Below are 26,831 nucleotides of genomic sequence, written 5' to 3'. Positions count from 1 at the left end.
CCCCTGCTCTGCTAAGGGAGTGAATACAAGTGCTGCCCTGACTGACATGTCTGCCTGCTGGGAGACTCAGCAGCATGTTGTATGTGTAGAACTACAAGTCCCAGCTGTACAATGACACTGCTAAGGGAGTGAATACAAGTACTGCCCTGAGTGACAGGTCTGCCTGCTGGGAGACTCAGCAGCATGTTGTATGTGTAGAACTACAAATCCCAGCTGTATAATGACACTGCTAAGGGAGTGAATACAAGTGCTGCCCTGAGTGACATGTCTGCCTGCTGGGAGACTCAGCAGCATGTTGTATGTGTAGAACTAAAAGTCCTAGCTGTACAATGACACTGCTAATACACACAGGATCTTTCCCCTACCTGCAATGCTCTGCAGAACTTCTCTTTCAGCTCCTGTGCCCAACATTTGTCTCCTCACTGCCTGCAGCTGCACAGTAAACACTTCATCCCTGAGTCTGTGCAGCTGAAGGGGTTAAGAATCCTGGAAGAGAGCGATAAGCAGCAGCCGGCAGTGCAGGGGGCGTGGCCAGTACAGTGACGTCTTGTGTACAGATCTCTCAGGCTTGTGCACAAACATTATCAGAGCAGGGAAAGAAGCTGACCATGTGACCCTCAGTGAAATCTGAGAAACCAACCACTGGAGATAAAGTTAGTTAATTGGAAAACTGTTACATTTGCCTAGTTAGAAACATAGAAAGAATAAAAAAAATAACTCGGACAACCCCTTTAAGGAAATATCTTTAGTTTATATAGATAGAAGATAAGGCTGACTGATAACCCTACTACATGGCTGTTAAGGCACATTTACACACACCTACTGAGCAGGCAATTATCGGCAAGGAATGGTTCCCTGCCTGCTTGTCAGTGGAGGTAAAGAGCTGCACTTACATGAAGTGATCAGACAGGACATTTGGGCCTGGGACAAAACATCAGGGGCCCAGGACCGAATGTTTTAACCTAGCAACGCCTTTGTTTTCGGCCCTTGGGATTCCTTCAGTCTGACAATGCGGCGCCCACCCAGAAAAAGTTTTGCACCCCTGCCCCAATAGGACATACTGTATGGAAAAAAATTGTGAACCCTTTAACGTTCCAATTTATATGAAGATTATGGAGTTTGCTACAGTACGATGGGTGAAATACACAATACAGTGCAGAATAAATTGGTGACAGATTTGGAATATTTTAAATTTGAAAACCCACACACTTATTATTCTTCTTTTGCTGCATGTAAATTGCATTATGTCAAATTTTATTCACTTGCACTAAATTGTACTGTTTGCGGAATTTGATAAAGTATCCATATAAAATATTTCATATAAGGGTACGGTCACGCAGTGCGGTCGTGATGAGGTCATGATGCAGCATCCCATTTTCCAATAGAAGTCAATGGCAAAATAGGTTGAGATAGACCTGGCACTTTAAAGTTTTGATGACTGCACCTGATTGACCACACATATAAGACGTGTCCTTCTGCTTGCGACTCTTGACTATATGAGATATACAGTTGAGTAGTTACTTGAGGAATATGTTTTACCTGAGATGACATTATTTAAAGTTAATCAAAAAGCTAAAGAACCAGGAAAATTCACATTTCAAATAACAGTGGCGGACAACGCACCCTACGCATGTGGTAACCGCATCATGACCGCACCGTGTGGTCGTACCCTGAGAATATAGCTTTAAGGAAATATTACCATTTAAATACCAGAAAGGAAGGGGCCAGATTAAATATGTTTGGATATGAAAATTAAGGAATATTTTAGAGAAATCTCTTGGTAAGCAAGCTGTTGGCAGATGGTCATGTCACCACGTCATCTGACCTGCATGAAGTCTTGTAAAATATTTGCAGTCCTGTTGTTTAGATAAATTTAAAATGTTTAGTCTTTCTCCAAATATCTGGATGATAATATCCAATGTTGAGTCTTACAACCCTCATGTATCAGACTTCTTCTAAGAGATAAAGCTGCTGCTAAAGCACTGCTGTCATTACAATATTCTGAATTCTTTGCATTATACATACTGATTTATGTAAGAATAATGAGATTGTGCTTACTGTCTGTTTAATGATAGTATAATTACCATTGGGAAATGTACATCAACCTTTCCCTACGCACTCCTATACAGTATATAGATCAGGGATGGTGAACCTTTTACAGACCGAGTGCCCAAACTGCAACCCTAAACCCACTTATTTATCGCAAAGTGCCAACACTGCACTTTTACCTGAATACTACAGTCCAATATAGTATATTTTCCATGTACTTTACCATTTAGCTCTAATATCCTGCCTGCATTCAGTGTGCTGCCTGTGCCATTCATAGTGATGATGAATGGCAGGAAAAGTCTAAGGCATATTGGTACACCATAGACTTTTTCCAGGGTGCGGGTGCCCACAGAGAGAGCTCTGAGTGCCACCTCTGGCACCCGTGCCATAGGTTCACCACCACTGATATAAATGGTGACAGAATAATAGGTTGTAAAATTTAATCTGACACATCAATGGCCCACGGCCACCACTGCTTCTTTCACCACTCCTGGGTTTCTGTATCCCAGCAGAGCAAATCCGCCTATCGCTGTTCCCTTCTCGCAGACCCGGCCGCTAGGATTGCTCTGTCCCTCCCTGAAGATTGCTGCTTTTCTGGCTAGACCTCTCATCTTCTGCTTGTAGGGCCAGCGTATGCACCCTAATCTTCATTTGCTGGCAACTGTGGGGTACTTAAAGGGAACCTGTCATCAACCTTATGCTGCCCATACTAATGGCAGCATGAAATAAAGACAGGTGAGTTGACTTTAGCGGTCTGTCATTTAAAAGTTAAAAGTGGTTGCCGAGAACCAACATCACAATCCTTGCAGACCGGGCCTGGAAAAGAGTCACGGCCACCTGAGAAGAGTCACGGTTATCCATAATCTCCTGCTCTCCCGCCCACCTGCTCATGGCTGACAGTCTTCTACCTGGGTTTCTCCCCTTCTCTCTAGGAGAGAACTGCCAATCATCAGCAGATGGGTGAGAGAGCAGAAGATTAGGGATAACCAGGACTCTTCTCAGGTAGATTTGACTCTTTTCAAGTCCTGGGCTGCAATGATTATGATGCTAGTTCTCAGAAACCACTTACTTTTAGCTCATGGTGACACACCGCTGAAATCAACATTTCTGTCACTATTTTATGCTGCCCTCAGTGAGGTCAGCATAAAGTTGATGACAGGTTCCTTTAAGGCCACCTTCCCCTGTGAGAGGTTACCTGAACAATAGTTTTTGTAGCTTGATAGTATTCTGCAAAAGTGTCTGTTCTGTTGTCTGCCTGTGTGCCAGCTTTCTGCCCGTTTTTTGGATTCTGACCCTCTATTGCCTGACCAGACCTGTGCCTGATCTCCATACTGACCCTTCATTGCCTGCCCCAATCTCAGACCATTTATCATATTGCACGTACTCTTTATTTCTTGACCTCGGCCTGTCCCTGAGTACAGTTTTGCCCGACCCCTCAGTGCTCTACACTACTGTCTCTGATCCCCGTGGGTCAGCTCACACACAGACTATTCCAGGAGGTAGTTGCCAAGGTACTTTCCCTGCAACAAAGTCCTGATCCCTGTTCAGGGGGTTAAAGAGTGAAAACCAGGGGGTTGCCAAGATAACGCCCAAAGTAAAATTTTTGGTTGACACAATGGTTCCACAACGACTGCTGTAACATAACTTTTGTTGACTACCACATGTATATTTTTTTTTAGTAGTGCTTAAGGCATCATGTGCATGTGTCCATATTTCAGTCTACAAAAAACAGATCCACAAGCTATGGATACCTTAAGTGTAGAGCAGCTGAATGGCAGGGTTGCTGGGTGTCTGACCCATGCTAATTAGCTAATGATGTTCTATCCTTAGGATAGATAATCAGTAAAAACTGGACAACCCCTTTAAGTCTATTGAAGTTATAGAATAAAAATAAAATATGTCAGGACACTTGTGCATGGAAATCCTATATAATAAAAGTGCAGTGTCAGTGTGCAATGTCCGTGTGTGTGTCACCAGTGCACGCTAGGCATGCGCGACTTGGCAGCCAATCGGGACAAAGCGCTCCACACGTGGCCGCGTTCCTGCTGTGCCCAGCTCCGCCATGCCTCCTCCTCCTCCCCCTCTGCAGCCACCTCACACTCTAGGATCTGGGCCCTGTAACTGCCGCCTGCCGCAGCGTCTTCGTTATACAGGTGCCAATAATTACCCCATCCAATTGTATATGCACCCACGATGATACCTGTACCAATGGCTAAAGCTGTCTATTCCATTGTCGCCCCATGATCAGGACTCTGCAGGTGCCCCACCACACACACGGCTGGTGGATGAGGAGCGGGGCAGACGGGCGGCTCTATGCTTTGTCCCCGGCGCTGGGTGACAGTGGCGGCGGAGAGAGCATCAGTGAGGTGCTCACTGGACCACACTGACGTCTCCTTCGCCTGGTACCGGCTCCGCTCTATGAGGCTCCTAACCCAGGGCACTATTCTTCTCACTGGTGGACGCACACCACACCTCTGGCAGGAAACTTTACCTCAGCACCAGGGTGATCGCAAGGAAGGATGAATGCACCACACCGTAATGAGCGGACTGCCAGTGATGAGCGCAGCATTTCCCCTTCCTTCCTCTCGGCACCTCCTCCCTTCTGCAGCCTCTCCTGTAGTGTGTGCCGCCTCACTGACGCTCTCTCTCCGCTGCCACTGTCACCCAGCGCCGGGGACAAAGCATGGAGCCGCCCGTCCGCCCCACTCCTCCTCCACCCCCATGTTTGTGGTGGGGCACCTACAGGGTCCTGACTATTGGGTGCTCAATGGCACTGAGTCACTGCAGAAGGAGGGCACCTGAAGGGTGGAATAGACAGCTTTGGCCACAGGTACAGGTATCATCATGGGCCAGATACAATTGGAATGCGTCAGGCGGCGGTTACAGGGCCCAGATCTGGGGTGTAGGGCAGCTGCAGAGGAAGCCGGAGGGGGGGGGGGGCACTATGTACATAGCATACTGCCATAATACCACCCACGTGTGTCAGTATTTGGCTCCGTTGTAGTAGTAATTCTGAGTACTGCGCCTTACACAGTAGTAGTTGGCAGTTGGCAGGTCCTGAGAGAATGCGGTCAGTGCGGGGCCACTATCCTCCCTGCAGGTACTGGCATACTGTGATGATGTGGTGTAGCTGGCACTGTGTGGCACATTGGTTCTCTGTAGTGCTGCCTATCCTACATAATAAAAGCCCTGTGTGTGCGCTGTGTCCCTGTGTGTGTGTGCGATTTTTACACTGGGCATGCACAGCGATCAATCAGGACACGGCGCTCCACACACCGCCCACACTGACCCACAACTGCGTGCCGGCCCGCTGCTGTGCCCAGCTCCGCCGTGCCTCCTCCCCCTCCGGCTTCCTCTGCAGCCGCCTCACACCAGGATTTGGGCCCTGCAACCGCCGCCTGCCACAGCGTATCCTTCACCGGACAACTTTATATCGGTGTACAATACCGGAGACTGTTCATAGCATTACACACGTATTACACTCCAAACCCCATCATTGTATACATATTACACTCCAACCCCCATCATTACACTACAGCCCTCATCATTATATAAATATTACACCCCCATTATTATATACATATTATACTCCAACCACCATCATTATGCACATATTACACTCCAGCCCCCATCATCCATAATAATAAAAGCCCTGTGTGTGTGTTCCGTGTTCGTGCGTGTATTGCCGATAATTAAACTGTGCATGTGCGGTGCGCCAACCAATCACCACAGGGCGCTCCACACGCTGCCCACACCAGCGTGCTGCCCAATAACTGCCGCCCGACACGCAACTGCACTGCCCACAACAACGTGCAGACCAATCATCACACGGAGCGCCATCTTTTAACTGTGCATGCGCGGCACGCCGAGTAATCATCACACGGCTCTCCACATGCTGCCCACACTTGCGCGTCAGCCAATTATCGCCAGGTTATGGTGTGCTCTCCACGTCGGAGCGCCGCCATAACTGTCCGTGCATCACAGAGCTGCGGAGTCCCAGCATTCTCAGTCACAGACAGCAGCCGCTGCCAGCAGTCTCAGCCTCCAGTTGCTGCCAGCAGTCTCAGCCTCCAGTTGCTGCCAGCAGTCTCAGCCACCAGTCAGTGTCAGCTGTCTCAGCCATCAGTCAGTGCCACAGCCACCAGTCACAGTGCCACCAGTCACTGCCAGCAGTCCTCAGCTCCACCAGCTGATACAGGAATTGCTCAAATGACATTTCAGTAAGGAAAGGTCATGTAAAAAGTAACTTTTAAGTGCAGTGAGTCTAATGACCGCTGCCACTTGAGTGTAATTATGACTTTAGCCAGGAAATAATGGGAACATTTTTACCAAACTAGTGTAAATGGAAACTGGCTTAGTTGCCCATAGCAACCAATCAGATTCCATCTTTTATTTTTCAGAGCTCTTTTGGAAAATGAAAGGTGGAATCTGATTGGTTTCTATGGGCCAGTTTTCCTTTACACCAGTTTTGATAAATCAGTGTACTTAATATCTGTACTCATGTGTATAGCTGAGACTCTGCCTTGATTTGTGATCTACTTTCTCTCACATAACTCAGAAGTTACTTCTATAATTCCTTCTGTATGGTTCATTGTACTGCAGCGTGATAGCTGCGGAATCCCACATGCCTGCTCCAGTCTTCTCTGCAGCATACTAATGATTGACCCCTGCAGGCCTGAATAATCTGAGCGCCAGCTCTGAGGCATAACCAGTTAACCCCACTGGTATTCTGTACATTCGGGGAGAACAATGCTTTACTGTTGACTGTTCATTAACTTTCTATGTGAAGCACTAAGATTCTTAATACTTAATTTTGCCCTTCTCGTGACTTAACTGTGTTGCACTAGAAATATAGTGAGTCGGCTTATGGGAAAGGACTTTATACCGAAAGCTTAGTTCTGCAAGTGTATTCATCATTTTTTAACCTGTTAGGAAACTCTTCTGGATGTGATTAAAGAACACCTGTCAGAAGGATCAACCCTATTAAACCATGGACACTGTCCTACCGATTAAACTGCTACCTGTCTTGTCAAAATTGCTTGGAGTGTTCTGACTGTTATTATGTATGCAAATTAGGGTTTTAGGGGTGTGTGGTCGGCACCGGAAAGCTGAGGAGCTAAAGTGCACCCTAGGGCTAGACGTTCAGTGCACTGAAGCCCTCATTTACATAAAGAATAACAAGATATTATTAAAGGGGTTGTATTATGGAGACACTTTTCCATATGCTGTGCTGTGGCATATGGACATCATAGAGTGGGGTACCAAATGCACATTAAATCTACTGCGATCAGCCACTCATTAAATCTAGAATAATTTTTATATTAAAGGGTTTGTCTCGATGAGAACCTTGTAAATTTATTGGGTGCAGAGGTAGCATATAAGAACACATGTCCTATTCTTGACCGTTTTGCGGACCAGAATAGGCATTTCTATCATGGGTTGCCCATTCTGTTCCACAAATTGCGGAACGCACTCGGCCGGCATTCGTGTTTTGCGGATCTGCAATTTGCGGACCGCAAAACAAGGTGCGGTCATATGCATGAGCCCTTAGGGTAACCTGAAACATGTAGGGGGAAGGCTGTCATTTACTGATAGGACTTTTTACTTTGACACCAAAGCCCAGAATGAGCAGAAATGTATGAATGAAATACAAGTTTTACTGAATCTTTTCCCACAAAACTATATTTCAATCTGCTCAGCTCCTCCTGCTCTACAGTATGATGCCTGCAAGCTAGAAATATAGTTCATGTTCAATGTGACAGGTTCCCTTTTTATTTTGCTCTGGCAAAGCCTCCCAGCACCAGCACTTCCCCCTTTTTTGTGTGTTTGACAGTCCCTGAGATTTCAAAGCTGGTAGATGATGCAGGGGAAGATAGATGTATCCAATGAAGCAGTCCATCCATGATGTACCAAAAAATGTTATTTGTAGATATGGAAAATAAAAATAAGTTTTTAATTTTTACAAGAAAGACATGATTATGTTTCTGGGCACCTACCCTATGTGGGAGCATGCTTTGAAATCGATTTTGGAGGTGATAGGCACCCTTTAAATATGTGAGTCGTCCATGGACCTCTCAGACCCTGCTTAAAGGGGTTATCCCATTATTACTGTAAAAATTGCAAATCAGACAGACAATCTCTTTCTAACAAAGCTAGAACCAGCCCTGTACCTCCCATGGATCCAGAGATCTCCCCATTCATTGCTCTGCTAGATTTATATCAAGCTGACAGCTCAGGGGGAGTGTCTATTCTGCTGCAGCTCAGGGGGCGTGCCCATGCTCTTCCTATCACAGCTCAGGAGGCGTGTCAATTCTCTTCCTATCACAGCTCAGGAGGCATGTCAATTCTCTTCCTATCACAGCTCAGGAGGCGTGTCTATGCTCTCCCAATCACAGCGCAGGGGGCGTGTCTGCGCTCTTCCTATCACAGCTCTGGAGGCGTGTCCATGCTCTCTCTGTCACAGCTCAGGGGGAATGTCCATGCTCTTCCTATCACAGCTCAGGGGCGTGTCCATGCTCTTCCTATCACAGCTCAGGAGGCGTGTCCATGCTCTTCCTATCACAGTTCAGGAGGCGTGCCCATGCTCTTCCTATCACAGCTCAGGAGGTGTGTCCATGCTCTGCCTATCACAGCTTAGGAGGCAGTTAAAGGATGAAAGAACAGGTACAGATACATTTTATTAAATGATACAGCGACTAGACATATTTTTAATTACATGCAACCCCTCTAAGGCATAACACATATCAGATGCATTTCTTCCATTGCTAAATGTCTATAACATTATAATTATCAAATCTATTGGGATTAATATTATTTTGTACTAATTATTAATTCATTTTATGAGGATGTCAAAGGTAAATACCTTCTCTGCTTGTACTCTAGTTATCCCTTCTATAAATGATTCTGTCTCTTTGTTCTGTGACATAATTGCTATGACGTTTATTTCAATAGATGACCTTTTTAGATTAAGATTGAGGGCAGGCCCTGTGATGTACACCAAAATAATGCTATCCTTTGAAATATCCAAACGTTCTACTATTTCCCAGTCTCTTAAACATCCTTGAAAGCTTTGAACTGAAGTCACAGACTGATGTGCTGAAAGAAGACTATAAACACTAAATTATAGCATAGGAAGTCTTTCATTCCCAACAACCTCCAGTATACACTAGATTTAGACCAAGTTAGGTCTGTTTAAATCATCGGTTGTTTGACTGGGCCAGAGCACTTACATCTTGGCTCTTCATAGTTTAGATGGGGCTGTCTACCTGCACAATGCCTACATAGTAGTAGTGGTATAGGATATTGAAGGTTTATCCTATTCAAGAGTGCCATGGGCCCTTCAAACAGCTGCTCTGCAGGGGTCAGACCCCTACCAATCTGATATTAATGGCCTCTCCTGAGGATAGGCCATCAATGTCCTGAACGTGGAAAACCCCTATAAATTGGGTCCAAAATTAAGCTATACTTTTAAAGAGTTTGGTTATGGAATTTATAAATGGGGTCTTCTGTTTAGGGCCCCAATCTTTGAGCCAGATTAAAAAAAGCCCTCAACCAAAAGTAGCTCCAGCTTTGGTGGATTCAACAAGACTATATATGACAATGTCACCCATTAATTTCAGTTGTCCTTGTGTAATACTACATTGGGAGAGGTTAGCAGCCTTTATAGAGTATTACTCTGATACAGTTGATTTAATTATACAATATATTAACAGCAAGAGATCATGAGAACTTCAGTTTATATTCATTTATGTGTTAAATAGAAATAAAGTCAGAATTTTGCAAGTAGAGGATGAATTTTCAAAGATATAAAATTAAGTTTTGATAGTGTGTGAAATGTGTAGTGGCCTCTAAATGCATCTTTTCATTGATATGAGCATTTGTCTGTTTTTACTTCTAACGCTCCTAGTCAGGCCATTCATGCATATATGTACTGATAAGGGTACTTTCACACTTGCTTTTTTTTTTCTTTTCCGGCACTGAGTTCCATCAGAAGGGCTCAATGCCGGAAAATAATTGATCAGTTTTATCCCTATGCATTCTGAATGGAGAGCAATCCGTTCAGGATGCATCCGGATATCTTCAGTTCAGTCTTTTTGACTGATCAGGCAAAAGATAAAACTGCAGCATGCTACGGTTTTATCTACAGCCCCAAAAACTGAAGACTTGCCTGAATGCCAGACCCCAAAAAAAGGTGAAAAAAATAAATGCCGGGGCCGGCATTTCAATGCATTTTTCTGACTGATCAGGCATTTTTAAGACTGGTCAGGATCCTGATCAGTCTTACAAATGCCATCAGTTGGCATACGTTTTGCCGGCGACGGAACTGCTTGCCGGATCACTCTGCCGCAAGTGTGAAAGTAGTCTAAAAGCAATGTTCAACCCAACTGATCAACTCTCAGATATACATAATTGATCTAGATGTTCTGTATATATAGCATGGATCAGTCATTTTCCACCTTGACTGCTATGGAAATTTCTAACCTCTGGAGTGTCATATTAGACATGGGATGACTTCCATGGTTCAATATTGCTACAGGCATGGGTAAGGCTACTTTCACACTAGCGTTGGATCGGATCCGTTCTGAACGGATCCGATCATAATAATGCAGACGGAGGCTCCGTTCAGAACGGATCCGTCTGCATTATATTTGCAAAAAAAAGCTAAGTGTGAAATTAGCCTGAGCGGATCCGTCCAGACTTTTACATTGAAAGTCAATGGGGGACGGATCCGCTTGAAGATTGAGCCATATTGTAGCATCTTCAAACGGATCCGTCCCCATTGACTTACATAGTAAGTCTGGACGGATCCGCACGCCTCCGCACGGCCAGGCGGACACCTGAATACTGCAAGCAGCGTTCAGGTGTCCGCCTGCTGAGCGGAGTGGAGGCTGAGCGCCACCAGACTGATGCAGTCTGAGCGGATCCGCATCCATTCAGACTGCATCAGGGCTGGACGGAAGCATTCGGGTCCGCTCGTGAGCCCCTTCAAACGGAGCTCACGAGCGGACAGCCGAACGCTAGTGTGAAACTAGCCTAAAGGAACAGACCTGATAGACTCGGTTAGTGGGTCACCTGCTTTCACCTAGAATTATACAGGAAGGCATTAAGCAACCTTACAGTTTAGATAGATTTTGGGAAAACCTGGCAATTTTAGTTGACCATCTAATGTACATGGAAGCCTCCTGCCTCTCGCCCAATGGCAGATGTCTTAGGAGATAATGATCAGGCATGTTAGATTTCAAATGCCTGATCCTTTTGTTCCTGGGGGGATAAGCCCCTGCCAGAAGTGTCTGCCAAAGGAGTGGTGGCGGTGGTGGGAGGGCATTCGGCTTATAACTATCAAATGTATGTGGCTAGTCTTATAGTCAGCCTTGCTTTCCTGTTGCCATATACAGTAGCACCAAAATAGTCAAAGTGTAATAACTTACAGGAGTCCCTGCCCATAATGGAAGGCAGACTAATTTTTCTATTACATATACTCTAGGGCAGTGGTGGTGAACCTATGGCACGGGTGCCAGAGGCGGCACTCCGAGCCCTCTCTGTGGGCACCCACCCCTGGAAAAAGTCTACAGTGTACCAATATGCCTTAGACTTCTCCTGGCATTCATCAGCGCAGGGCGCACTATGAACAGCACAGGCATGGCACTGAATGTAGGCAGGCTGTTATAGCTAAGTAATAAAGTACATGGAAGATATACTATTGGACTGAAGTATTCTGGTTAAATTGCCGTGTTGGCACTTTGCAATAAATAAGTGGGTTTTGGGTTGCAGTTTGGGCACTCGGTCTCTAAAAGGTTCAACATCACTGCTCTAGGGGAATGTATTGGAGGCCAGTTAACCTTCATCGGTATGTTTTGGGGTTTAGGGGGCAGTGCACTGTTTTTGGGGTTGTACTGCTATGGATATGGTCATAGATACAGTTGGAGTAAAGTTTCTCTATGTCAGGATTCGCATCACAAAAGTAAAGCCTTGATGAATGTCCATATGACTGGTATTAAATGTCTTTTAAGATAAGAGCCTATTCAGGAAATTGATAATTACTGCTTTATTTTACTATTTTTCTATGTGGCAATCCTCCGCATTATCTGTTTTTGCCCTTAATAATGAACCATTTAGGATTTTTACAGATCAGATGAGACCCCATATCCCTGTGATGCATTTGTTCAGGTTTTCACAAATACCATGTAATTAAGACAAATGATTTTTAGCCTCAGAGCTGATTGTTGATTTAGCAGATAACTGATAACACTTAAAGTCATTAGAGCATTCCATTAAACCAGTGATCTGTTGCTAATATATCCCAAAATTCATTACAGAAGCACAGTTTTAATATCGTAAACTTTTATAACCAAAGTTTACGGGAGAAGAAGCTACTTGTCCTTTCTTTACAATATGTTACTCATAGATTCAGCTGACACCGGTGTTGTCTTTTATGTTTTTAATGTGTATTGCATGAAACGGTAAAGGAATCTGTAGACTTGTTTTGACATGGTTTCATACATCTGCTTTCTAAGTGGCCGGGATAAATGAATGATTACAAGCAGGTTACATGGGGCATTTGTTACTAGGAAGGGCTATAGCAATGTGATCTTTAAGAATGTTTATAGATTGCATGTATGGAGTTGAATGCAAACATTATAAAAGAAGTTAACCATTTGACATAAATTTCTAAGGCAACTTAAAACATCTTCCAGGAAGACATAAATATAGAGATACCAAAAGTAAACATCCTCTGCCATTTTTCTTGGCAACCCAGCCATGGATGTCTCAAGGAGGTGCTCCCAGCTGTCTGCTGTGTGCCGCATAATAGTCTCTGAATCCCACTCATTTCCTGTTCGGTAGGAGCCGCTTTTTTTTGGCCAGGTGTTTGCAGACTCTGAGACCACTATAAAAGGGGAGTAACAGTTCCGTGCTTGTTGTTACAGTTGTTTCCTAATTGATGCTGATCTCTTACCAAACACACAGGACTTATAATGACTGTTGGTTTTCCTGGCTGGATCCCGTATTGTGGGAAAATACAAATAGTCTAAATAGCAAAGAATTAAGCAGATGTAAATATACTTACTTAAAATGGTGGGGTTTACAAGGAAAATGCTACAAATGGATTAATAGCATTTTTGAAATACCATTGTCATTCTCAGATTATTTTACTTGTAAGAGTTTGTGCACATGGCTACATTTCAAGTCTTTGGAGCCCATATTGCAAAGGCTGTGTTACATTAACAGATTTGTAGGTGATTGTCAAGAACGAAGCGTTCCTTCCCGGCAATCGCCTGCTCGTTAGTGAAGGAGACCGCTGCTATTGCATGCAGTGATCTCCTCCCCAGTATGGAGAGGAGAAATCACTAATGCCATCGCTCGTCCCCATACGGAATAATTATTTGCTGGCAGCAGACCGTGATTAGACAGTAGCATCTGCCATCGGCAAGTGATGATTTTTAAGCCAGCTAAAAGATTGCAATTGACTAATGAACGAGGGGTAATCGGCGGCACATTTACACAGGCAGGTCATCGCTAACAAACATTCCTACAAACGCTTGTCAGTGATGATCTGTCAGACAATTGACTTCTCAATCTCAGCTAGCAGCATTGATTCTAGGGAAAAACATCTCCATATTATAGTACCATATGAGAGGAGTGTCTATTGAAGATGTAGACGTTCCGTGCACATGGCTATACCATGTGCACAAGGCCCTATTCATACAATGCATTCGGAAAGTCTTCAGACCCTTTCACTTAATATGAAAGATTCTAGTTTTTCACCATCATTCTGTATTCAGTACCCCATAATGACAAAGTGAAAACAAAATGTTAGAAATCTTTGTTAATTTATTGAAGAAGAAAAACTAAAATCTTGTATTCAGACCCAGTGGCATGCCTTTCTCTGCCCCCCCCCCCCCCATACTTTAAAAAAATTGTACCCCCTCACAGTAGTATTGCCCTCATTGTACAACCTTCACAGTAGTTTTGTACAGATGTGTGCCCCCTCACAGTAGTTATGCCCACATTGTGCCCTCTCACAGTAGTTATGCCTACATTGTGCCCCCTCACAGTAGTTATGCCTTCTCTGTGCCCCTTTCACAGTTGTACCGCCTTCTTTGTGCCCCCTTCACAGTAATAAGCCCCATTGTGCCCCTTTAACATTAATAATCCCCATTGTGCCCTCTTCATAGTAATAATCCCCATTGTGTCCCCTTCATAGTAATAATCCCCATTGTGTTCCCTTCATAGTAATAATCCCCATTGTGCCCCCTTTATATTAATAATGCCCACTGTGCTAGTAATACCCTCTGTGCCACCTCCATAGTAGAAATCCCCATTGTGAACCCTTCACAGTAATAATGCCCACTGCGCCCCTTCACAGTAATAATGCCCTCTGTGCCCCCTTCACAGTAATAATGCCCACTGTGCCCCCTTCACAGTAATAATTCCCCTTGTGCCCCCTTCACAGTAATAATGCCCTCTGTGCCTCCTTCATTGTAGTAATGCCCTCTGTGCCCCCTCCATAATAGTAATGCTCTCTGTGCCCCCTCCATAGTAATAAAGTCCTCTGTGCCCCCTCCATAGTAAAAGGAGCCCTCTGTGCCCCCTCTGTATTAAAAATAAAATAATAAAGCAAAAAAACACAGTAACTACTCACCTTGTCCCGTTCCTGAAGCTCACATATCTCTCTTCCCTGCAGGCACAGATCGCTCTGCAGCACTGTGTGGGCGGATCTCATGCAGATTTGCAGGCTGCAGGCTCCGCCCACACAGGCTGACAGCGCAATATGTGTCTGCAGGCTAAATTATGGAGCGGGGAGAAGTCTTCCTGCTTCACCATTCAGAGCGCCGCCGGCCTGAAGGAGGGGAGGAGCGCTGGGAGCTGAGCGGTGAGTGACAGGACTGCAGCTCCCAGCGCTCCATCAATGAGTGCTTCCATCTGTATTGATGGAAGCGCTCATTGCTTCTGGCACCCCCTGAGAGCCGGCACCATGCCCCCCACCCCTTAGTATGCCACTGTTCAGACTCTTTATTCAGTACTTAGTTGAATCACCTTTAGCTACAGGATTTGCACACCTGCATTTGGGGATTTTATGCCATTCTTCCTTGCAGATCCTCTTAAGCTCATTCAGGTTACATAGAGACCATCAGTGGACAGCCATTTTCTGTTCTCTCCAGAGATGTTTGATTGTGTTATAGTCATGGTTCTGACTGGGCCACTTAAGGACGTTCACAATGTTCTCCATAACCCACTTCTGTGTTGTCTTAGCTGTGTGCTTAGAGTCACTGTCTTGTTGGAAGGAACCTTTGGCCCAATCTGAGGTCCAGAGCATGCATAAGATTTTTATTAAGAATATCTTTGGACTTTTCTCCATGAAGCTTTCCTTCAACCCGGAACAGTTTCCTTGTTCTAGAGCTAAACAAAACACCCCCATAGCATGATGCTGTCACCACCATGGTTCACTGTAGGTAGGGATAATATTGGGCAGCGCCTGGTTTCCTCCAAATTAGATGCTTAGAATGGAGGCCAAAAAGTTAAGTCTGGGCTTCATAAGAGGCTTCTTTCTTTCTGCCACAAAGCATAAAGATTGGTGGAATGCTGGAGTGATGGTTGACCTTCTGGAACTTTCTGAGTGACTATTGGGTTCTTGGTCACCTTTGTTGGTCGGGTACCTAACTCTAGGAAGAGCCTTGGTTGTTCCAAACCTCTTCCATTTAGGTATTATGGAGGCCACTGGGGGCATTCAGGACAGCAAAACATTTTTATGTACAGTTCAGTACTGTGCCTCCACAAGATCACGTCTCTGAGCTCTACAGGCAGTTCTTTCCTCTCCATGGCTTGGTTTTTGCTCTATGCATTGTCAGCAGTGAGATCTTATATAGACAGTAGTATGTCTTTCCAAATCAAGTTCAATTAACTGAATTTACCACAGATGGACTCCAAGGTGTCAATACATTTCAAAGATGATCAAGAGGAATGGGAGGCTAAATTTAAAATGTCATAGCAGGGAAGGATATGAATACTTATATTCCTGCAACATTTTTATTTCTTTATAAACTTGCAAAAATTTCTAAAATTCTGTTTTTCACTTTCTCTTTATGGAGTATTGAGTGGCAAATGATCGGGGAAAACTTGATTTGATGTGATACATTATGAAAAGTAAAAAAAAGTTGAATGGGTCTGAAGACTTTCTAAATGCATTGTGAGAGCAGTTTAAAAAATGTAGTTGGTTACTTAAAGTTACAGACTACATTCTTGCTTGTGCAATGAATGGTCCATGCCAAATCCATGTAAAGAGGATATAATATATATTTAATATTTAAAAATACATACATGATATTGGGGAAAAAATATCAGTGCGTCTTATGGGGCGAATGCTGCATTTGTCGATGCCGTGCGGCGGGTGTATCAGCTGAGAGGGAGGAGGGGCTGGGGGCCGGCATCTGCTTTTATAATGACAGCGGGGCCCGTGCAGTGACTGTATTCTACTACACGGGCCCCGCTCACTGTATATAATCTTATCTATAATTGTAGGCATTGTTAATATATAAAAGTTCAGGGTAATCAGCGCCTGTATACTTACAAGCGCTCGTAGCAGAGAGGGGACCCCCCCCCCCCCAACTGGTTACCTCCCCTCTGTACCCTTCATAACTTTTAGTAGGAATAATAAAGGAATGGCACAACATAGAGACATAAGAATATATGTTCCAGAATTGTTATTACATGGGGAATGCAGGAAGCTATTAAAACAGACATGTCAGGAGAGGTGAGAGGTCCTCTTTAATTTCATGTACTGTCTTTGTAATGCGTGGATATGCTAAGGATGAGATGATCTTCTTCACTATTGGTAATACATTAAGGCTGCCCACCGTTTTTGCGTTCCCTATAGGGGCCGTCTTTTTAGCTTCGTATACGGTCCGTATACGGAACCATTCATTTTAATGGTTCTGTCAAAAAAAACTGAATGTACTCCGTATGCATTCTGTTTCCGTATTTCCGTTTATGTCCTATTATTGCCCGCAAATCACGTTCCGTGGCTTCATTCAAGTCAATGGGTCCACAAAAAAAAAAAGGAACACATATGGAATGTACTCCATATGTCTTCCGTATCCATTCTGTTTTTGCGGAACCATCTATTCAAAATTTTCTGCCCGGCCCAATTTTTTCTATGTAATTACTGTAAACTGTATATGCAAAAACTGAATTGAAAAACGGAATGGAGCCAGAAACACTACTGAAACAAAAAACGCAAAAACTGATCCGTTCAAAACGGCCCGCAAAACACTGAAAAAGCCATACAGTCGTGTGAACAAGCCCTAACTCAGAATTCACTAGGTTATCTGAAGATGCTTTTTCTACACCCAAAAAACCCTTTAAGAGGCTTGTGCTGTAGTTGCTCTAAGGCTAAAACATTACTCTGCACATAACAGAGACCATTTATTGTCTGGAAAATCTTGAAACTGGAGAAATATTTATATGAATGTTGATTTAGCATATGGCTGTTTAACAGAAATGTCCTGGAATTTTTTTATCTGGTTAAAATCAGATTAAAGAGGTTATCCTGGATTAGCAAAAGGGATCGGTTTATTTATCCAGATGCAGCACCGCTCCTGTGCATGCGTTGTGTCCATTGTGACAGTTCATCCCAGGTGCCAGGGCAAGAACAAGCTCTCTTAGAAGGAGGTTCACATCAGGTTTTTCCCACCCATTTAATGTATACAAAAACATATATATGTTAAAAGGATGACTCAGACTGATGCCATGCAGTGGCATCTGTTCCCCATAGAATTCCATTGTATACTACTACTACTTTTTTTTTACCTGACTGTGCAGGATACAAGAACGTGGTGTGCTGCATTTTTGTATCCTTTTATTTTCTAACGTGTACGTCAAACGGAGGCATGAAGCATGATAGGAACCCATCCTTACTGCCCAGTGCAGGGGCAATCACTCAGTGATATGTACTGTATGCTATCTATCTGCAGTATGTGGCTATTATCTATCAATAATCTATCTATATCCATCTGTTTATCTATCTATATATATTATCTTCTGTCTATCCATCTATCTATTATCTACAGTACAGACCAAAAGTTTGGACACACCTTCTCATTCAAAGAGTTTTCTTTATTTTCATGACTATGAAAATTGTAGATTCACACTGAAGGCATCAAAACGATAAATTAACACATGTGGAATTATATACATAACAAAAAAGAGTGAAACAACTGAAAATATGTCATATTCTAGGTTCTTCAAAGTAGCCACCTTTTGCTTTGATTACTGCTTTGCACACTCTTGGCATTCTCTTGATGAGCTTCAAGAGGTAGTCACCTGAAATGGTTTTCACTTCACAGGTGTGCTGTCAGGTTTAATAAGTGGGATTTCTTGCCTTATAAATGGGGTTGGGACCATCAGTTGCGTTGTGGAGAATTCATACTGAATAGACTGTTAGAATTTGTATTATGGCAAGAAAAAAGCAGCTAAGTAAAGAAAAGTGAGTGGCCATCATTACTTTAAGAAATGAAGGTCAGTCAGTCCGAAAAATTGGGAAAACTTTGAAAGAGTCCCCAAGTGCAGTCACAAAAACCATCAAGCGCTACAAAGAAACTGGCTCACATGCGGACCGCCCCAAGAAAAGGAAGACCAAGAGTCACCTCTGCTGCGGAGGATAAGTTCATCCGAGTCACCAGCCTCAGAAATCGCAGGTTAACAGCAGCTCAGATTAGAGACCAGGTCAATGCCACACAGAGTTCTAGCAGCAGACACATCTCTAGAACAACTGTTAAGAGGAGACTGTGTGAATCAGGCCATTTATGGTAGAATATCTGCTAGGAAACCACTGCTAAGGACAGGCGACAAGCAGAAGAGACTTGTTTGGGCTAAAGAACACAAGGAATGGACATTAAACCAGTGGAAATCTGTGCTTTGGTCTGATGAGTCCAAATTTTAGATCTTTGGTTCCAACCACCGTGTCTTTGTGCGACGCAGAAAAGGTGAACGGGTGGACTCTACATGCCTGGTTCCCACCTTGAAGCATGGAGGAGGAGGTGTGATGGTGTGGGGGTGCTTTGCTGGTGACACTGTTGGGGATTTATTCAAAATTGAAGGCATACTGAACCAGCATGGCTACCACAGCATCTTGCAGCGGCATGCTATTCCATCCGGTTTGCGTTTAGTTGGACCATCATTTATTTTTCAACAAGACAATGACCCCAAACACACCTCCAGGCTGTGTAAGGGCTATTTGACCATGAAGGAGAGTGATGGGGTGCTGCGCCAGATGATCTGGCCTCCACAGTCACCGGACCTGAACCCAATCGAGATGGTTTGGGGTGAGCTGGACCGCAGAGTGAAGGCAAAAGGGCCAACAAGTGCTAAGCATCTCTGGGAACTCCTTCAAGACTGTTGGAAGACCATTTCAGGTGACTACCTCTTGAAGCTCATCAAGAGAATGCCAAGAGTGTGCAAAGCAGTAATCAAAGCAAAAGGTGGCTACTTTGAAGAACCTAGAATATATTTTCTGTTGTTTCACACTTTTTTGTTATGTATATAATTCCACATGTGTTAATTCATAGTTTTGATGCCTTCAATGTGGATCTACAATTTTCACAGTCATGAAAATAAAGAAAACTCTTTGAATGAGAAGGTGTGTCCAAACTTTTGGTCTGTACTGTATCTATCTATCATCTATCTTTCTATATCTATCTATAGAAAAAGAAAAGAAAAAAGCAGCACATATTAAACGCGGGTGCAATTCCTTGTGGGGGCCTGAGACCAAAGTCCCAAATGCATAAGGAAGAAGAAGAAAGGCAGCACTCCAGATTAGTGATGAAAAAGAGGATGGTTTATTCACATCTAGCAGCAACGTTTTAGCCTTTATCTAGCTGACAAAGACAAAGGCTCCAATGAGAGAGCTGAAACGTTGCTGCTAGATGGGTGAATAAACCATCCACTTTTTCATCACTATATCTATCTGTCTCTCTGTCTCTCTCTATATATTTATCTGGCTATCCCAGCTTATGTATACTTCACCTGATACCAGCGCACACCATTGTTTATCTGGCTCGCCCTGTCTGGCCCCTGTCCGTCTGGTCTGTGCTCCAGGCACGGAGGCAATCATCCAGTTCAATTGCTAAACAAGCTCTTAGATTCTTCTGTCTGTGGTCATGTTTCAAGAATGCAGAAATTGCAAATCTTGCAAATTCCTTTTATTTTTTTAGCTGCTCTCTCTGCGAGGTAATGTCTATTCTGTTCTGTCCTGATAACATATCTCTGTGGTTTATTATCATAAGCAGATATGGAGCTTCCAGGGTTGAGTCTGTGCAGTGAACCTAATATATATCTCATGTGCCTATTAGTCTTCCATTACCATAATTTATTTCTTCTGACTTTTGGGAAATTTAAGTCCCTGAAACTTAAAGGGATATTCCAAGATTTTACTATCGGGGTCTGACATCTTGCACCCTGACTGATCAGTGGTTTCAGAACAGCTCTGGTTAAGGACGTCAGTTCTGGAATTACACAGCTCTGTCTGTTGTGCAATGGATGGAGCTGATATGTGCAGTACTGCTTCCATTCACTTCAGCGCAGTGGTTACCAGCTCTGTCCACCACAGTGGATAGAGCTGTGTAGTTCTGTTGGCAAACTGTGGCACTGGCGCCACTCTGAAACCGCTGATCGGCTGATATTGATGACCTATCCTCAGGATAGTCCATTAATACTAAAAATCTTTAAATATCTATTTAAGACAACTACTAATCTTGGACAAAAAATAGTAATAATAATAGTAATTCTTTAAAGGGGTTGAACAGCGCACTGATATTGATAATGATATTAGTCATCAATATCAGATTGGCAGGGGTCCGACTTCCGGCACCCCCACAGATCAGCGGTTTAAAGTGGGCGCGGTGCTTTCGCGAGCGCTGCTCCATCTTCAGAGTTACCTGCACATCATCTCGCTGGTAGAGGCAGCGAAGTGTAATTACAACAGTTCTTCTCATTCAAATAAAAGAGAAGAGCAGTTACGATTACACTGCGCCTCCTCTACAAGCAAGTCGATGCTCAGGTAATTCTGAACCGGAAGCAGCACTTGCACTGCTGCAATGCAAAACATCTGATCAGCGGAGGTGCTGGAAGTCGGGCCCCTGCCAATCTGATATTGATGGTGGATACGTCATCAATATTAGAGCGCTGTACAACCCCTTTAATAGAACAATGGAAAATCAAACATATAAAAATAGTCTTCTGTGCTTTACAAGACACTCTTTTTCTTTTCGATTATAGGCTTGTTCCCTGCTATTTTGAACCTTGCCAGTAATTCAGAAATCACCGCCAATGCCACCTGTGGTGAAAACGGACCAGAGATGTTTTGCAAATTGGTCGAACATGTTCCTGGAAGAATAGTACGGAATGCACAATGTCGTATCTGTGACCAGAACAGCGTGAATCCCAAAGGTGCTTTTCCCTAGTTTATATGTAATCTATTTTTTATTATATGTTTTCTGTTTAATATTTTTGGATATTGTGTTTTGTGCATGGGAAATGTTACATATTTAGCAAATTTACTTATACCGTATTTTTCGCCCTATAAGACGCACTTTTTCCCCCCCAAAAGTGGGAGGAAAATGGCAGTGCGTCTTATAGGGCGAAGGCTGCCATCTTTACACTGATACACCGCCGACCGCAAGCTACACAGCGCGTGTATCAGCGAGGAGGGAGTAGAGGCTGGGGGCCGGCCTTTAGTTTTGTAATGGCAGCGGGGCCCGGTGCAGTCACTGTATTCTATTGCACCGGGCCCTGCTCACTCTACTAATGCTATCTACTGTAACTGCAGGCAGGCAATGGTTAACTATAGATATGTTCGATCCAGCACTGAGCAGCCTGTACTTATGATTATAGCAGGCTGGAGGCAGGAGGCAGGGCGGGCGGGCACTGGCAGCGTAACTTCCTACGTCACGTGCCTGCTCCGCCCACTTTATGAATGAAGCAGGCAACGCAGGCACGTGACGTAGGAAGTTACGCTGCCAGTGCCCGCCCGCCCTGCCTCCAGCCTGCTATGATCGTAAGTACAGGCTGCTCAGTGCTGGATCGAACATATCTATAGTTAACCTTTGCCTGCCTGCAGTTACAGTAGATAGCATTAGTAGAGTGAGCAGGGCCCAGTGCAATGGAATATGATGACTGCACTGGGCCCCCGCTGCTATTTAAAAACTATTGTAGATGCCAACCCCCACCCCCTGTATTAAGGGTCATTCACAGTGGCTGACACTGTTATGGGGGGGATGTCAAATATCATAAGATGCTATTTATCTGTCATCCACAGATCCCCCCCATAGCAGGGTCATGCCATCCACAGATGCCCCCATAACAGTGCTATCCACAGACGCCCCCATAACAGTGTCAGCCACAGACCCCCATAACAGTGCCATCCACAGACCCCCATAACAGTGCTATCCACAGACCCTCATAACAGTGCCTTCCACAGACCCCCATAACAGTGCCATCCATTATACCTTTGTTAAATTATACCCCTTAACCTTACTCTTGGGTTACACCCAGGGAATCTTGCATCATATATATTACTACTGTGTGCTTCCTCTTACCACCAAGTTTGGTGAAATATAAGAACATGCCCTAATCTAGTCCAAACCCTCTTGTTTCATTGTATTCTGAGTTAGCGTCTTAACAACACCTGATGGATATACTTCAAGCTGAGTCCTCTCCATACATGGTGGGTGCCAGCTGTGTAATACAGCTGATACCTGGGAACAATGAACAGGATGGGAGATAACTTTGATCCCGTTTGTTTGAGCCTACCATAGGAAACTACCCGTTAAAGGGTTTGTCATCTCAGACATTGGTGGCATATAGCTAGGTTATGCCATCAAAGTCAGATAATTTAGGTGAGGGTCCCACCTCTGAGACCCCCAGAAAAGACCCCAAAATGAACATGAAATGAAAGGAGAGTTCACTGCACAACCGTAACCACCTCTCTATTCACGTCTATGGGACTAACAGAGATAGTCGAGCTGCTCTCCTTTTTATCGGGGATTCCATTCTGGGTATAGGTGCAGGTACTATCTGACTTTGATGGCCTAATCTGAGATGACACAACCCCTTTATGGGTAAATAGAGATTAGCGGATCACCCACGAACTGTAGATAAAAACTGAATGTCGAGTGCATTGACCAAACTACAAGTGCCAATGTGGCCAAAACAAAACATAAAATTAGTAAAAAATGTCAGCTCTCAAGACATACAGTGTAATTAATCGATAATAAAATGTAGTATTTGATAAACACAACGTATGTAACAAATAAGATCACCAATATAAAATGCAATTCATAATAAAACGAAGAATAAAGATTATAAAAAAATAATAATTACCCCCCCCCCCCCAATGTTTATTGACGGTCCAAGATTTTCACGGAAAATATAAAAAATTCAAATCACTCCCCTTTTTACGTAGAAAAATGAATAAACAATAAAAAATAAATATAATTTGTATTGCTGCATCCAAACATGACCGAACAATTAAAATATAAAAAATGTAAATGTTATAAAATGTCATGCTTGGTGAATGCCATAATAAAAAAAAGTTATAAAAATTGGTGATTTACATTTTTTTTTGTCATCTCACCCCCAACTAAAAAATTGACCAAAAAGTGATCACAAAGCCTTATGTACCCCAAAAGTTATAACAAGTTGTCCCCTATTCACAGGATAAAGGATAACAGTGGGGGTCCTACCTCCTGATCACGAGAACGGGCCCAGTACCCTGAAGAACCACCTGAAATGGACGGACCAGCTGGTCGGAAATGCTCGCCGTTCATTTCATTTATATTAATTACTGACCAGCCGCTCCATTTCAGGGGGGCTCCACAAGGTACGGGGCCCCCATTCTCATAATCAGTGTGGGTCTCAGCGGTAGGACCCCGAACAATCTGATAGGTGTCCCCCATCCTGTGGATAGGAAATAACTTGTTATAACCGGAATACCCTTTTAAGTTTAAAAAAAAATACTGAAACATAATCTAAAACTATAAATATTTTCTTGAAAAATTTTTTTTGTTCTTTTTGTCTTTAACATTTGTTAAATCATTATGTATAACTATTTTTTCTTTGCAGAACGGCACCCAATCACCAATGCAATTGATGGCACAAATGACTGGTGGCAGAGTCCTAGTATTCAGAATGGGATAGAATACCACTGGGTCACCATAACTCTGGATTTAAAACAAGTAACTATATCATATGATTCTATATTAGTTATGTCAATGATAAAATAAAAAATGTTCATGCTAAACACTTGCCAGAATATATATAAATCCTTGCATATTAAAAGTAAAAATTACAGACACAGCATCTGTTAACAATATAAGTTTGCCATGGCCACAGTTCATACACTCCACTTACTGTATATCAATGTTTACATATCTTCATAAAATCGCATAAAAACTGAAAAGACCAACATCTGTTTTTAAGCTGGAAATGTTTAAAAAGTATCAATTTATTCAATACAGTGATAATACTTTTAGAAAAATAAATGAACTCCCAAACCTTGTATATTTCCTGAAAACAGGCAATTTGGTGATTGGGTTTGTCTTGACGTGGTGTTGGCAGCCAGGTCAACCTTAATATAACTTTTACAACAAAGTTTCAGTTTTAATTTGCACCTCCATACAGGAAGAGGTTTATATACTAAAACTATGTATAAATTGATCAATATCCAACAAAAGAAAAACAGCAGCACTATGTTGTAAATCCAGGTGCAATTCCTCAGACCACGGACCAAGCAGTCATCAGTAGTTTTTTGGAGAATTATAAATTGATCAAGGTATGCAATGCTCATATATACCAGAATCATCTACAGTATATAAGGAAGATATATGCAGAAACAGATGCAATGCAATATTTGAATGTCATCCACAAATGTGTTAAAAATATATTGGTCACCCTCTAGCCACTTTGTTACCAAAATCAATGCACACAAATTAAGCCATTTAGTAGGTGGCAAAAACTTAGCCTAGACAGTTTAATTTACATGGCCCGATAGTCGGGCAGATTATTGGGGACGAACGTTCCTGGGAACAGTTGTTGCTGATAATCTGCCTGTCTAAATGTACAGCCGATCACCCGATGAAAGAGCGAAACACTAAGTGCAGAGCTTCACCCCCACTGAATGAGCAGCCAGTTGTTGGAAAAGAACACTTCCTTCCGGATAATGGGCTGCTCCTCGCCCTGTGTAAACCCACCATAAAGGTGCTCCACTTTATCATCCAGTATAAGGCTGTGTGATAAATGAGTCGAATTTTTGGACGGTCAAGTCTGGGTTTGGTTTGGGGTATTTTGTAGTATTTTTGGGTTCATTATCACTTTAATCAGATAAAACTTGAAAAACTCCAGGAAACATTCATGTGCAGTGTCACAAAAAAAACAAAAATGCATATTAAAAGCTTCATGAAAAACACACCTAGAACTGCACATATGCCAGCAGTATTTAGTTCAGTAATTAAAGTCTCTGCCTGAAGCAGGTAGAAGATGGCGCAGGCGCACACATAGAGAAGATGATGTCACTGAGGCTGGGAGCTGGAGTGAAGAAGAGGAGGGGGGGAGTGGGGCTCTATTCTGATGGACATGGCTGGTCGTTATACTTTATACTATTAACGGGTTAGGGCAGGGCAGCATAAACCATGGCGCTTTTCTAATTTTGAGGCAGTTAAGGTCACAGGTAAAGTTTGTGGAACGCCTGGATTAACAAAGAGATATTCTTGTGAAATTGATGCAGAACATGATTACGTTGAATAAATCACTATAAGAAAAAGCTTTACAAATCACTGAGTCACCTCAGATACTCTGGTGAGCACAGGCTGGTGGTCAGCTGTGCATGGAGTCTGGGTGGCTTACTGCCAGGAGCAGAGGCATGTGCCAGGCTTCAAGGAATTTATCTACATTTGGCAGATCATATGTTTCTTTGTTTTGGATGGGTTGGATGGAAAGCAGGTTAGGGTAGAAGATGGAAGACCAGTGGATGTCTTTATCTCATCTTTTCAGTAGGAACATCTTATGAGCTGCTCTATATCAGAGACAATTTGTCACTGTTGACTGTTAAACCAGGCACAATGAAGGACAATTTATCAAAAGGTTTACAACACTGTAGTTGCATAATGAAGATGCATCTTATGGTCGACCACATACACCATAATTTGCAACTTTTTGAGATTTTTGCCACTTTTCTAAAGTGGCAAAAAGTGGTGGACGGGTGAACTCACCGGAGCTTCTATGAGCACAGCAGCCTCTTCAAACAGCTGACCAACAGAGGTGCTGGGAGTTGGATCCCCGTTGGTCTGATATCAATATCTCGGATAAACTCTTTAAGTGCATCGAGGACAAGCAAAGCCCTTCACTTCTTCTGCCAGTCCCTTCCTCTCAATCTTTTTGACTGCCAGGCCCAGGTTTTATGTTTTGAAGATTCATCTTGCCTTGTCCTGTCAATCAAGAAGAAGGGACTGGCAGAGGAAGCAGGGGGAGCAAGAGTGCACTAAGTGGGCTTGGACACGCCCTCTATGCACTTAACAGCTTATTTGTATGTTGACTAAAAGTACTTTTTCTCCAGAAAAAAAAGCAGCAGATTGTTCAGCTGAGCTAGCCCTGCAAAGCCTTGTTCCTGGTTTATCAGTGAATTTCTTTGTGACACACTCTCTTTAAAATGAAAATACTATGATGACACTTTCTATCTATCCTTCAACATATTTATCTTTTCCTGGGGTATTTTCTTGTAAATCTAGAAACATAGG

At 43.3% G+C, this 26,831-nt stretch overlaps 1 protein-coding gene across 1 annotated transcript in view; it reads left to right on the top strand.

The window, feature by feature from the left end:
* LAMA1 (laminin subunit alpha 1) overlaps positions 1 to 26,831 on the top strand; it is a 176,306-nt gene that overhangs the window by 18,497 nt on the left and 130,978 nt on the right. The window contains exons 2-3 of the mRNA XM_044293408.1: positions 21,319 to 21,489; positions 24,163 to 24,275. Of these exons, the coding sequence (XP_044149343.1) occupies positions 21,319 to 21,489; positions 24,163 to 24,275 (284 nt within the window). The remainder of the gene's footprint in view (positions 1 to 21,318; positions 21,490 to 24,162; positions 24,276 to 26,831) is intronic.

Source organism: Bufo gargarizans, chromosome 5 (genome assembly GCF_014858855.1).
Source record: "Bufo gargarizans isolate SCDJY-AF-19 chromosome 5, ASM1485885v1, whole genome shotgun sequence".
NCBI lineage: Eukaryota > Metazoa > Chordata > Amphibia > Anura > Bufonidae > Bufo > Bufo gargarizans.
Note: the sequence above shows the minus strand (reverse complement) of the source record. Positions and strands in the feature narration are given on the sequence as shown.